The sequence below is a fragment of the Xiphophorus maculatus genome, chromosome 20 (genome assembly GCF_002775205.1).
Source record: "Xiphophorus maculatus strain JP 163 A chromosome 20, X_maculatus-5.0-male, whole genome shotgun sequence".
Classification (NCBI taxonomy): Eukaryota; Metazoa; Chordata; class Actinopteri; order Cyprinodontiformes; family Poeciliidae; genus Xiphophorus; species Xiphophorus maculatus.
This window is the reverse complement of record NC_036462.1, coordinates 14,880,807-14,894,007: the sequence shown is the minus strand read 5'-3', so window position 1 is coordinate 14,894,007 and position 13,201 is coordinate 14,880,807. Positions and strand designations below refer to the sequence as shown.

Sequence of the window (13,201 nt, the reverse complement as noted above, 5' to 3'; positions counted from 1 at the left end):
TTTACTGAATATTTTTCTACTCTTATTTTAATATTATTTTATTTAATTAATTATTTGATAGGAACAATTATGAACAATTAACATGTTTGTACATTAACATTTACAGCCATGACTAATTTGCAATGCGCCAGCGTTGCAGTACCGTGCCCTGCCACTGCGGGGCGCTGGCGGCTCCCCTTTGTATTTCTAGAAACCATAGAATCTCAAAGCTGAGTTGATTTCAGGAAGTAAAGTGGTCAAGTTTACTGTGGAGGAACGAAAACATAACTGAAGTGACAGGAGAAACATCTTCGTCGGTGTGTGTGAGACATATTTCATTTCTAATTTGCTGTAGTTGTTTCATTGTGTCGAAGTTACGTAAAAATCAGAGAAAAATTTAGTAATTTCTGGCGTCTCGTCGTTGACAGTCCAATGTAAAGAGTTTACCAGTTAAGATGGGTAGAAACAGTTAATATTTGATTTTAGCTGCAAGAGAATTATTCTCTACTCATCGGTATATTAATCTAACTTTGACCGTGTGACCCTCTGAGCTCCATATTTTGCGTCGTCCATCTTTGAGTTCTGATTTACATATGAAACTCGCAGTTGTTTTTATATTTATGATGCAAATGTGTGTTTCTTCAAAGATTCCTGACTTATTTGCTGCAATGATTTTGATTTTAATCCGTAGACAGGGCTCGGACAGTAATGTGTGCATAGATTCAAAGATGCCAGACCCTATATTGTAATTTTTGGTCTGAATCAGTGAATTTTGATAAAGGAAAAATAAGAATTCTGAGGGGAAAAAGTACATTCTAAAATTAAAGTCAGAATACAAAAATTCTAGTTTCAAAAAATAAATAAAAGTCAATTCTGAATTAGAAAAAAATTTGATTAAAATAAGTAACTTAAGGAAACAAAAGTCAGAATTCTGACCAAAGAAGGAGTAAACTTCTAAAATTAAAGTCAGATTTTTGAGCAAAAAACCCCACATTGGTAAAATAAATTAAAAAAATTAATTAAATAAAAGTTAATTCTGAAGTAAAATTAAAAATTCTGAGATTAAAATAAGTATGCCAAGAAAACAAAAGTAATTTTGAGAAAAAAAAAGTAAATCTTAAAATTAAAGTCAGAATTCTTAGCAAAAAAATCTAATGGCAAAATTAAAAAAAAAAAGTAAATTCTGAAGAAAAAGTCAGAATTCTGAGATTAAGTTAAGAATGTTAAGAAGACTAAAAAGAATTATGAGAATAAAAAAAGTTAATTATAAAATGAAAGTCCAAATCTTTAGCAAAAAAAAAAATCACATTTGTTAAAAAAAATCAATTCTGAGGAAAAATGTTGAATACTGAGATTAAAATCTGAGCTTTAATGAAAATAGTAGAATTCTAAAAAAAAAAACAAAGTCAAAATTCTAAGATTGAGATCATATTTAACTATCACAACTTCATAATGCTGTGCCGGCCTAATTATGTTTAATTTCAGTTGTCCCAGGTCAAATCCGTAATAAAAAGATGGTTTAGCATTAAAGCTAATCTGCTGCTGTGACACAAGCAGCCAGTCTTCTCTCTTGATGCTTCTTCTCTCTCATCAGATAATGGCCGAACCCAGAATGTCGTCCATTGATGGAAAGCTGGCTGAAGAATTTGCTGTTCCCTCCCACGTCCAGGAGGTCAAGGAGAAGATGGCTGCTTTCGCCGCCTGTCACGCCGAAGTGGGCCGCAGAGTGGTCCTCATCACGTCAGGCGGCACCAAAGTCCCCCTGGAGTCGCGCACCGTCCGCTTCCTGGATAACTTCAGCAGCGGCAGGCGAGGAGCCTCCTCGGCGGAATACTTCATCGACTCGGGCTACGCCGTCATTTTCCTGCACAGGCACCGCTCTCTCTACCCCTACACACGCCTGTTCTCCACCATCAACATGCTGGATGCCCTGCAGCTCAGGGCGGGAGACAGTGAGGGAGCGGGGGAGGTGGTGGTCGACCAGCAGGTGCTTCCAAACATCGCCAGAGTGCTGAAGAGGTACAACGAAGTGAAAGACGGAGGACTTCTTCTACCCATCGAGTTCAACACTCTTTCAGAGTATCTGCACTTACTGAAAGCATCGGCACAGGCGCTCAGCTCTATAGGTACTAAATTACTTACACCATCCTGAACCTTAAAGCTGCAGAATTTTATAAAAATATTCTTGTACATATTTGTTGAAACTGTCACTATGTCGTGACATTATGGTATCTGTGAAAAAACTGAGCTCCTCTGCCTTCTCCCAGTTCTACCTAGAAACAACCAATCAGAGCCAGGAGGCGGGTCTTAGTGCTGCCAATCACAATCTCATGTAGCAGCTTCTCCCCGCCATCAGAGACATTTTAGAGTAGCCACTGATGACAGCGGATAAACAGTTTTCCTGTAACAGTGAGTTGTTTCTCTGGGTTAGCACATTAAGCAACAATTACATAATGTTGATTGACAGCGTTAAGACCCTCCTCCTGGCTCTGATTGGCTGTTTTTGGTCCAGAGTGGCGCATTTATCCAGGCAGCAATAACAGCTCAGGGAAAAGGTGGAGGGTATTGATTTTTTCACAGATTATTTTACACTGTCACAACAATTATGGAGAAACATATTCTTTATAAAAAAAATTATATACTGCAGCTTTAGTCTGCTGAAGATGTGGAGAAGAAAGCCTTAGTGTAATCTCACAAAAATTATGCTTATGCATTTTAAATGTTTCTTTTCTATATAAACCACCAGCAAGCTATGATAATAGCTGACCCATTGAACTGGGCTCAAGGGTGAGCACAACAATCCAGCCCTCATCTTTTACTCCAAATGAATAATTAGAATAAGGAACAAAATATAAATATTTATACATTAAAAAACAGACGATATACAATAGATGAATTAGTCAAACACAGACCGGTCTTTTTCATCCAATCATTTTTTTTGTATATACTGCATTAATTTAGATAAATAGCAGATCACAACTAGCAACACACAAAAAAAAAATCCACAAAATTTTGGATTAAGGAAATTTCAAAAAACCCTAAAACTACAAATTCTTGAATTTTGTATCCTAAGAATATTTTTTCATCATATAAATATGCTGACTTATCTTCCAATTTAGGTTACATTTCTTTTGATTTATTAAACTTTTACAATGGTTGTTTTAAGATCCATGGCTAATTAATTAATTAGGATTAAAAACTACAGGATAATTATTTTAATTGTATTTTACTGGGTTAGCCTTTTTATGGCTATAGTTGCTCTCTAGGTATTGTCAATAATGTCTTCCAATAACACATAAATACTGAGTCATCTTTTCAAATTTCCTGTCAATTCCTAAGATTAAACACCAAACTAAGGATTACCTTGGCAGCCCTTCTGCCAAAACTCTGCTGTCTGACTTAAATGGCATACAAACTACTATTGTAAGTTATGCCTTTTATAAAGCGCTTCTAAGAGAAATTAGTCTTTGTAGTAGTATATTTTTACCGAAAAGATAAAATTTTCATTTTTTAAATCATTTTTTAAGAATTACAAATTTTAATAAATAAAAAGTTTTATTCTCTTTATTCGTATTCTAAGGCTTTTACAAAATGTGTCCTTATTGAGATTTTCCAAATTAAAAAGTTCAAATTAAAGGTTGGATTTTTTTTACATTTACACAGCATCACTATAATGCTGCAATAAAAGATGATTTCATGTGCCTTTCTTTAAGAGCCGTGCATTTTACAGATTAAGGTAACACTTTATTTGACGGATTGTGAATAAGACTGTCATGACATGTTATTAAAGCTAAAGTTTAATCAGTAATACTTTTATAACAAATTTATGTCAGATCATGATTTCCTGGTTAATGTCAAGTTGTCATAGTGAAGGCATTTTGAATAATGTCAACTTTGTATTAAAACAGTCATAAATATTCATGAAGACTTACTCTTGTTTATGACAGGTGTTATGTCATGTTTATGACGGTGTCAAACCCGTCAAATAAAGTGTCACCGATCGAAGCTATTGGTTCTGTTTGCATGTGTTTAAAACTTGTTTACAAATGTTTCATCTTCAATCAGGGTCAAAGGCCATGTTCTACTTGGCTGCAGCTGTCTCTGACTTCTACATCCCGGCGTCAGAAATGCCTGAACACAAAATCCAGTCTTCTAACGGACCTCTTCAGGTACGGGAAATTAAAAAGAATAAATTAAAGTAGCTGTTCCCAGTTATGTCTCTGGACATGCTGCAGTGTGGATTTGATTCAGGAAATCACAAAAAGTTTGTTACATGAAGAACAAGTTGCTTAGCTCTCCATAGTCAGGCTAAACAACAAAAGGTCTTTAGTAAAGAGGCTAGTAATATGTGTTTTCCAATAATTTTACAGAACAATGAAGTAACCATATAGCTTCATTTGTTATAGAAATGCTGTCAAATATGACTTAAAAGAAATTTGACTGCTTAATTTAATGCCTCCAAATTGCGTCTGTCTCTTTAAGCTCCTGCTCTTTCTAAAACTTCGACTTCAGCAAGTTATCACTTTGATCCTCTATTACCCCTTTAACGTTAATAGAAAAGTAGCTCGTATAATGAGCTCAGCAGATGCGCAGTTCCACCAGGTGTTTGCTAATTGCTGCTGGCTAGTCTGAAGGAGCTGACTTTTTCTCTTGCTCTCGGTGAAGGCGGACGCTTTTTTCCTCTGCTCCCTCCCTGCTCTGTTTTTGTCCCGTCTTTTTCTCTATTTTTAGAGCCTTTCTTTGCACATCCTCCACATCTACAAATTATGGATCTGGTCAACCGGTCTCTCAATGCAATTGATCAAATTTTCTCGACGAGAAGACTGGGCAGAGAGGCCTCTGGTCCTGCGGGGACACACCCGGCGGGTTTCACCCTGGTTCAGTGGAACGGCCACGCTAATTTGGATAATTGGGAACTGAGATGCATCGGAGAGACTTTAGGGGAGATTGAAATTTATAATCTACCCGACCTAAGACATTCTGTGTCCGAATTGGCTTTCCCGTGTTGCCTTGGATTCCTGTAAAGCACTTTGTATTGCCTTGTTGCTGAAAATGTGCTACATAAATGAAATTATCTTTACGTTTACCTGAGTGGGAGAGGGCTGCTCTGTGAGGCGGGAGCTCTGCTGAAGAGTGCATCTCCGAGGAAGAGCCGTGTCCTTGAAGGTGACGCTAGGTCTCCCCCCAGAGTTTTGCACGGCTGAATGGTTGCCATGGAGATTAAAGGATTTCTCAAACATGCAGAAAAAAAATTTGTGTTTCGCCTGTCTAGTGCTGTGCGATTTGAAGCGTTTGACACAAATAGGCTGGCAGCTGAAAACAGCTTCATCGATTTTGACCTGCCTGATGCGCCTCCACAGACTTTGAATGTAAACCAGACGCGCAAAACGCGTTTAGTGTGAAAGCACCATTAGACTTATCAAGATATGTACTAAAAATGTAGTCCGTCTAAAGCTACACAATATATCTTTATCGCAATAGTAGTGTTTGCTAATATATTGCAAGTGTTATTGACTTAAATTTTACATGCTAATGTAATATTTAGCCAGTAGGAATAGAGTCTTAAAAAGGCTTTTATTGCTACTGATATTGTCCTGGCATAAATTTCTAACACGCAGGACTAAATCCATCTCTGTCATTATTTATACAATCATTTTGGTTTTCCTTCAGCTCAGCATGAAGATGGTTCCTAAGATCCTGTCACCCCTCGTTAAGGACTGGGCGCCTCAGGCGTTCGTCACTTCCTTCAAGCTGGAGACGGACCCGACCATCCTGCTGGACAGGGCCCGGCGGGCTCTGGACACCTACAGGCACCAGGCGGTGGTGGCCAACGTGCTGGACTCACGACGGGGTTACGTGGTGGTCGTGACCCCGGAGTCCCGGGATGAGCTGGTCGTCACCGAGGGCGACGTGGAGAAGGGCGTGGAGATCGAGGAGCGGATAGTGAGCAACCTGACGACGGCGCACAATGAGTTTATAACTCAGCAAGCCGCTGGACGGAAATGACCCTGACCCAGTCTGCGGTTCGGGTTTAATTCATGAGGAGTTTCCTCTACGAACAAATCAAGCTGATTATCGTTAACGTTGTTTGAATGTTTATTAATGTCATCAGAATAAACGTGATTTCAGGATAACTGACCAATAACAACTCAACTCTCTGGACTCGCTGCTGGCTACTTGAGCTTGGTGCTCTTTTTGACACCGGCCCGAATCCCAGACGCCTCGCCTCCGTACCGCGTCTCTTCCTTACGGACACTTTGCACCTGGTGAGAACAAAAGCAGGTTAAGAATACGGTACGGATGATAATCTGACATGATTCCTTCAACGCTGCATGCGACACAAACCTGTCCCCTCCTGCGGATTTTGGCCCGTCTGAACTTTTCTCTGTGCTTGACTCTGGGATTCCGGTCGATCTTCTTCCTCTTGGGCGTCAGCCCCTTGTTCTTGGCCATCTGTGGAGGCACCAGAGCAGAAAACACTGAGAACTGATCCGGGATTAGGGCAGAAACATGAAGATGCATGAGAGATATTTGATCTGCTGTGTTGTCAGTGACACTTGAGACGATTCGCAAATAAAACCGCAGCATTAAAAAAACGTTGTTGTTTCAACTTTGTAATCATTTCTTAGTGAGTCGCAAGAGCCAGAAGATTTTAAAAATATTTATCTAAAATCTTTCTAAGCAGACGTGCGCAATAAATAGTAAAATTTTCTTGAGTAAATTTTCAAAAATATGTACTTTTAGGAGTATTTTTACTGTGCTGTACTTTTTACTTAAGTAGTTTTTTTTTCTAATCTTTCTTGGAGTAATAGTAAAAGAAATAGTACAAGTAAATTTCTGGATTCTTTATCCACTATAATTAACTACTATAAAAGAAGAACAAACAGGTTTTAACCAAAACTTCACCAGACACACACTTGTAGTTTTAGTTAAAGTTTCATTTTGAAATAAACTGATTTCTACTATAAAACAATATTTGAGTTTTAATCAGGCTTCCTAATATGTTCTTTGGATTTTTGTTACCTTTTTTCTATGAGTGGATTTTACAGCAACAACATGGGGGGCTTAAAACAAAAGTGGGAAAGTTGTGAAATAAAGAAGTGTCAGGTCTAAAGAAACTACAGAACCTGAACACATTCTAGGGATTGATTTGATTTATTTATTTCAAACAGGTTTTTAAAAACGAGAAAAGCAATCAGTAGGGTAGAGAAAACATGTGCATACATAACCAAGAGCAAAATAACTAGTTCCCCACTACCTTTCTTTTAGAAAAGGAGTAAGTAGAAGTGAACACTTATTTAATCCTACACCTTATCTCAATTTAATGAAATGTATTACCTGCAGACTCGCTACTTATTAAAAATGTGTCATAATATTCATGAGCCTGTTCAAGGATCATCTAGTTGGGGGTAAATTTCACTTTTCCAGACTCAAGTTTCTAGATTTATCCACTAGTTTTAATAATGTATTGTAAATACAAAACATTTAGAGAGAAGTTAAATGTTCACAAACGCTGCACTACATTAAATTACTACCTCTGCTTTTTTTTATTTCAGCCTACGGATTAACTTTATTTCGAATGTATTAAATCTGGACTAGATTATGAGACACTAAACAAAATTGTTGGAAGTTTTTAAGGTTTCTATGTTTGGTATCTCCTGGCTTTTAAAGTGAAATGCAGACCAACGTATTCTTCTTTTCTGCTTATCATCATCCAGATGTTTGAGGTGAAATCTGTCCACTGGGAATAATTACTGCTTTTCTCATCTAATGTATAGAAATGTGGGTCATGCTCAGTACCTGATAAGTGATTCCTCTTTTGGCATCTTGATCCAGCTCTTCATCCCCCTCATCATCATTTTCCTCCACCCTGCATCAAATGCAAGTTTTCTTACATTTCCGTCGCATAATAATCAGCAGACTAAAGGTTCACACCACACTCACGGTTCTGGGTTTTTGTTCTTCCTCTTCAGTTTCACCCGTTCCTCCACTTCTTTGTAGAAACGCAGAGCTGCATCTTCGTCCAAGTCTGAGTCGCTGTTCTCAGGTGGAGTTTCTCCAGAGTCCTGCATCTGACCACATGCTGACGTTTAACATCGACGACAGTTTTAAAATCTGATTAATCTGAAAAAGCAGAAATATGACACCTTTTGTTTTGGTACTTTGGACTTCTTGCCCTCTGTTTTTCTCTTTGAGCGTTCATCTTTCTCATCTCCAGCAAGATGTTTGCGAAACTCTGGAGCCAGACGAGCATCTACTGCACTCAGTTCATTGATGAGCTGCAATAATAAGAAGTAAATAAAATACTTGAATAGAACCTGTTCAACAGCATGAAGTAGGCTGACAGAAAACCCTCCAGAATTAATGTTTACTCAAACGCTTTTACGCCCAAAGTTTGGATTTTTTTTTTAAAAAGTGAATTTTTCTGACATTTTTGTTATCAATGGATTAACCACTCAGGTCTTCTGGTTCTGGTCTGCTCTGCTTTACCAGAACCACACATGGAGAACCAGCATTCAGCTTCTATGCACCATAAATCTGGAACAAACTTCCAGAAAACTGCAAAATGCTGAAACACTGAGATGTAGACTAAAGGTACACCTGTTTGGAGTTGCTTCAGATTGGTAGTAAGTGCTATCAATATTGATCAATAATATATTTTACGTATGTTTTCTTGATGATGGCACTTGACAAAATGTAATGTTTGCTGCCTGATGCGTCACCGTCAGCATGTTGACTTACGTTTCTGTAGGCGAGCAGCCGTTCGATCACAGGGTGGTTGTGTGCAGGGATCCGTTTTGCTTTCAGCACCAAGTAGAAGCTGATGTTGGTGCAGTAGCTGTAGCAGAAAATACGCATTAACCACAGAGCGTCTCCTCTTAACACGTGGAGACAGTATAATCAGGACTCACTTGAGGTAAAGTTGCTGTTTTGTCTCCAGGTAGTCCGCCCACTTTGGGGAAACAAGTTAAAAACTCATCAGTTTCACACAAACTGAGCTTTTAATCTACAACCAACTTGAAACACATTGTGCAGGAATACATCTCTGACAGCAAAACCCCCACTTACAGAAAAATAAGTACACATGAGAATAAGTTGGATTTCAGAGCTATATTCACTGAAAAAGTGATCTGACTCAGGGGAAGCTCAGAAAGGTTGAGGAAAGATTAAGAAAAAAAATAAATGATAAATTTTTAATAATTGTTTTTAGCATAAAATCTAATCTACTTTTCACAGTCAGATTTATCAGGCTGTTTTGCTCCTGAAACTAGAATAGCAGCGCAACATTTAAAAGCTTCTGTCAAGACAAGGAGCGAAGGAACCGTGCAGCAGCTCTGCTGTGGAGGATGAACTGCTGGTTCACTAAAATCAGAGGGTATGAGACAGAATTTATGTTAAATAAATATAGTGATTATTGAAAAGTGAATAAAAGTGTGAGAAAAAAAGAATCTAAAAGTTGTTGTTTCTTTAAATATGTTGCAGCATCACAAGTTTGTAAAGTGAGTCCTGGCACAGAAGCGAACGCTGTTTGGTGGAGGTGGCATGGAAAAGTTTGGGCCCTGATCTCACTGGATTTAAACTTTTGATTTCAACAAGTTGTAAAACAGATTCTGGTGACGTTTGGAGGCAGGTTCTGACCTGTCCTGCAGGGATCTTCCCATTTTTGACCATCTGCATCATCGGCTCCAGCTCATCCTTCAGTTCAGTGAGCTGCAAACAAAAAGATGTCAACCACACATCAGATGGTGTCGGCTTATAAAAGGCTCATGAGGTTTTATGTAAGGGGTTATAAGTCGTACCTTTGCCTTGAAGTCCTGGATGAGCTCAAGCAGCTCTGGTGATTCTTTCTTTAAAAGTTTCATCTTTTCCTTCTTAGACATCTGCTTCAAGTCCTTCACAATTTTCTCCCGTTTCTCCACAGTTTTGTCTTCATCCTTCTCCTCCACTGCAAACTCCTTTGAGGATAAAGTCTCATTAAGAAACCTAATCTTGAATGGGATCGACTGTTTATGAGGGGGGATAATTTGTACCTGGAGAAAGTTTAAATCATAATCCTCCTCGCTCAGATTTTCGGCTAAACGTTTCTGGACATTTTTTGCTTCTTCTTCCTCCTCCTGCTCCTCAGCATCCAACTCTTCCTGTGATCTCCCCTCTGCAATAACACGATCAAAATCACAAATCGGCACCGAAACATCACAAATCTGCCCATCAATGTCACTGGAAATAACAAAACAATTTACTAGAGGCGACATAATCCGTGTTGTAGAACATTTTCTTCTTGGTGCCCCACGCCATCTCATTCGGAAGATCTGAGGATAATAAAAACAGCTTAGAAAGAACGGTAAATAAAAAAAATGTTAACTTTAAACACCTTCCTTCAATCTTTACCTTCTTCCTTTTTCTCCTCCAGATCACTCTCCATATCTGTCCCCTCCTCCTCTTCTTCCTCCTCTTCTTCTGACTCCGACTCGTCCAGAGCCATCACCTCCTCCTGGGACGTTCGGGAAAGTTTTAGTTTGGGGAGCATTTATCATCGAAATTTAAAACCCAGAACAAACTCATAAATCAAAACCTCATCGTCCAGCTCCTCCACGTCGCTCTCCATCTGAACTCCATGAGCGAGAAGTTTCTGCAGCGCAACAAAAGATGCGGTAAGAAAAAAAACAAACTCCAACAGGTAAAATCACTAGAGTGAGTGAGCTTACAGCGATCTTCTCATCATGAAACTCATCGATCTTGTCCTTATAAAACTCTGATGACTTCTGTAAAATAAAGAAAACGGTGAAAATAAAGATTTTCCTCTGCTGCCGTCAAGAATTTAATCACTTGAGGGAAAATCTTTAGTCAGTAAGGCTGCTGAATTAAGTCATTAAATCAATTAATCGAATGAGAAATTTAAATGAACTATTCTGATGATTAATATTTTTGATAGACTTCATAGTAAATTTTATTCATGTTTCGGTTTGTCTCGTTTTTATTTCCTTTTTATTTATTGTTTCTGGTTGTTGTGTTTCACTTTCGGAAATTTAAAATGTCTTCCGGTTGCAGTGTGGAGATTAATAAACACAGTAGTTGCTTGTACTCAATTACATTAACTTGAGTAACATTTTTGAAAAAATTTACTTTTAGGAATATTTTCACTATCCCGTACTTTTTACTTTCACTTGAGTATTTTTATTATAAAGTATCGCTATCCTTGAGTAAAATTTCTGGATTTTCTACCCAGTGAAAGAAAGACAAACAAATGTTTTACCTCAACAATTCACCACAGACACACACCTGCAGTTTTTATTAAAGTTTCAAAAGTTTCCTATTGAAATAAAACGATTTGGAAAAATTTTCTTTTGCGTAATTTTGTTATATTTTGTTACTTATATGAATTATTGTCATTTACGTCCTTAAAATACCAAAAAATTCCTATTAATTTCATAGTTTTTCCTTTCATCTCATTATGAAATTTTTAAATATTAAGTGACTGATAATTTGATCAGTTTTACCAAATACTTTTTTTACTCTTGAGTAATTTCTTGGATGGCTACTTTTTACTTTTGCTTGAGTAAAAATATGTTGAAGCAGCGCTACTTCTACTTGAGCACAATTTTTGGATACTCCGTCCACCTCTGTAAATAAATAAGGCAAATATTCATAATTTTGCGCCTCAAAATCGATCATTCCAGCTTAACGACGCATCTCCTACCTTATCAGGAGCTGGCATGTTTCTGTAGGCTTTGGGGTCATCTTCATCAAACTGCTCCACATTTCGGGGCCTCTTCTGTTTTTTGGCTCTGCACAGCAAAAACACAGAGATGTTAAAGCTCAGACCTCCTGCAGTCACAAACCACAGCTCTCCTGCTCGATTTCGTCCAGTTTCCTCCCAGTAGTCAGACTGTATTGCTTGTTTGGTCAGAAAAAAAAACACTAAAACTTCTCGTGAAACGCAGAAAACGACATTAATGAAAGACAACTGAGGAAAAAACTCACCGTATTGCTCGAACCATGATGTCAGCGATCCGGGCTGAACTTAAATAAAAATTTAAAAAACAACAAGCCGGTGTGTTTTTCGATCAAACAGATTTAATATTTCTGGTATTAAAAGAAAATAGGCTCAAGTATCCAGTAGAGCTCCAGAGGTTTGATCCCCAACGCTGGATACCATGTGTTTCCGTGTTTGTCTTATTCTTTGGTTTGCATCGGAAAACACCGCCACCTGCTGGACTGGCCTGGTATTACAGCTAAAGATTCCTCAAATAAATTAATCTGTTTTCTACGTTAGTTTGAGTTTATTGCGTAGAGACAGAATATCCACTAAAAATCCAAGAAGAAGAAGAAGAAAACAAAATAAAACTTAAAGACAATTTGAGTGAAAAGAACTGATCTGGCTGCTCCCAAGTGAAGGGAATAACACTTCTTTCCTTGATTGCATCTTTTTCTCTACGTGATAAACAATATATCCCAAACTTGAAAAACATTTAAAGTTTTAAACATGTTAAATAGGAATAAATAAATAAATGAATAAACAGAACAATAGAAATAACAAATAAAATAAATTATGAAGTCTTTATGAACAAAATTGTCTTTCGACTGCCCTTAAAAAACATTTTAAAGTTTTGTCTTCAAAGATTTGTGCCAGTTTGAAAAAATCTGAACATTTCCAAACCCGTATTTCTTGTGGGGTGTGGTTAAGTGGTTCTTAACAGAGGTAGTATATATTTTTGCCTGCAGATTTAAATCGGATTTGTTTTCTTATCCATTTATCTCCACTTTCAAATTTTCAAATTCCGATGTTTTAACCACCCGGTCTATAAAAGCCTGCACCTAATCAAACAGACTGCTTTTATAAATGTTTGTGGAAGAATGGTACAACTTCAGAATCTCATGAATTTCTAGTATAGGTTTCCACCTGTGCAGTAAGTCCAGTTAGGAAATGTTTTCCCTACTAATTACTCCCCAGTTTAATGCGAGTGTACGTTTCTGACTGCATTGTGTGAAGTGTAAAGTTTGGTGTGGAGGGGTTTATGGTTTGTCCTACACCTGATTTGAAACCTTTGGGAAGAATTAAGAATAAAACTGTGAGCCAGACCTTTTTGTCCAACATTAGTGTCTGACCTTATAAATGTATTCTTTTGGAGGTACAGTGAAAAATCTCAAAATAGAGATCCCTTAACCACATTTTCAGAGAAGTTAATAGATTCACCTATTAACTTCTTCATATGAAAAATGG

General features: G+C 37.6%; 2 protein-coding genes across 7 annotated transcripts; one reads left to right on the top strand and one right to left on the bottom strand.

Annotated features, from left to right (window-relative positions):
* Positions 1-211: 211 nt before the first annotated feature.
* ppcs (phosphopantothenoylcysteine synthetase) lies at positions 212-6,575 on the top strand. 3 transcript variants are annotated; one of them, XM_023325687.1, is made up of 4 exons: positions 212-296; positions 1,574-2,105; positions 4,045-4,148; positions 5,650-6,575. In XM_023325687.1, the coding sequence occupies exons 2-4, from the start codon at positions 1,577-1,579 to the stop codon at positions 5,983-5,985; spliced, it is 969 nt and encodes a 322-aa protein (XP_023181455.1). In that variant the 5' UTR covers positions 212-296; positions 1,574-1,576; the 3' UTR covers positions 5,986-6,575. The 3 variants fall into 3 exon arrangements, with proteins under 3 accessions (XP_023181455.1, XP_023181456.1, XP_014331414.1); XM_023325688.1 differs by having other exon boundaries at positions 212-302; XM_014475928.2 differs by lacking the exon at positions 212-296 and having other exon boundaries at positions 1,538-2,105.
* Positions 6,058-12,156, bottom strand: utp3 (UTP3, small subunit processome component). 4 transcript variants are annotated; one of them, XM_005796939.3, is made up of 16 exons: positions 11,962-12,156; positions 11,678-11,765; positions 10,686-10,742; positions 10,553-10,609; positions 10,369-10,471; positions 10,221-10,289; positions 10,011-10,132; positions 9,780-9,935; positions 9,619-9,690; positions 8,892-8,932; positions 8,722-8,818; positions 8,127-8,258; positions 7,924-8,051; positions 7,780-7,849; positions 6,325-6,432; positions 6,058-6,242 (listed from the first exon to the last, which is right to left on the bottom strand). In XM_005796939.3, the coding sequence occupies exons 1-16, from the start codon at positions 11,976-11,978 to the stop codon at positions 6,153-6,155; spliced, it is 1,407 nt and encodes a 468-aa protein (XP_005796996.1). In that variant the 5' UTR covers positions 11,979-12,156; the 3' UTR covers positions 6,058-6,152. The 4 variants fall into 4 exon arrangements, with proteins under 4 accessions (XP_005796996.1, XP_023181454.1, XP_023181452.1 ...); XM_023325686.1 differs by having other exon boundaries at positions 7,924-8,045; XM_023325684.1 differs by having other exon boundaries at positions 6,058-6,432.
* Between the last annotated feature and the right edge of the window lie 1,045 nt (positions 12,157-13,201).

Coding starts and splice junctions, on each gene's coding strand:
- ppcs (XM_014475928.2), top strand. CDS start 1,553: ATGCTTCTTCTCTCTCATCAGATAATGGCCGAACCCAGAATGTCGTCC. Junction 2,106..4,044: donor ACAGGCGCTCAGCTCTATAG/GTACTAAATTAC, acceptor ATCTTCAATCAG/GGTCAAAGGCCATGTTCTAC. Junction 4,149..5,649: donor CTTCTAACGGACCTCTTCAG/GTACGGGAAATT, acceptor GTTTTCCTTCAG/CTCAGCATGAAGATGGTTCC.
- utp3 (XM_023325684.1), bottom strand. Junction 10,133..10,220: donor CACGGATTATGTCGCCTCTA/GTAAATTGTTTT, acceptor GTGTTATTGCAG/AGGGGAGATCACAGGAAGAG. Junction 8,819..8,891: donor AAACAGCAACTTTACCTCAA/GTGAGTCCTGAT, acceptor TTTCTGCTACAG/CTACTGCACCAACATCAGCT.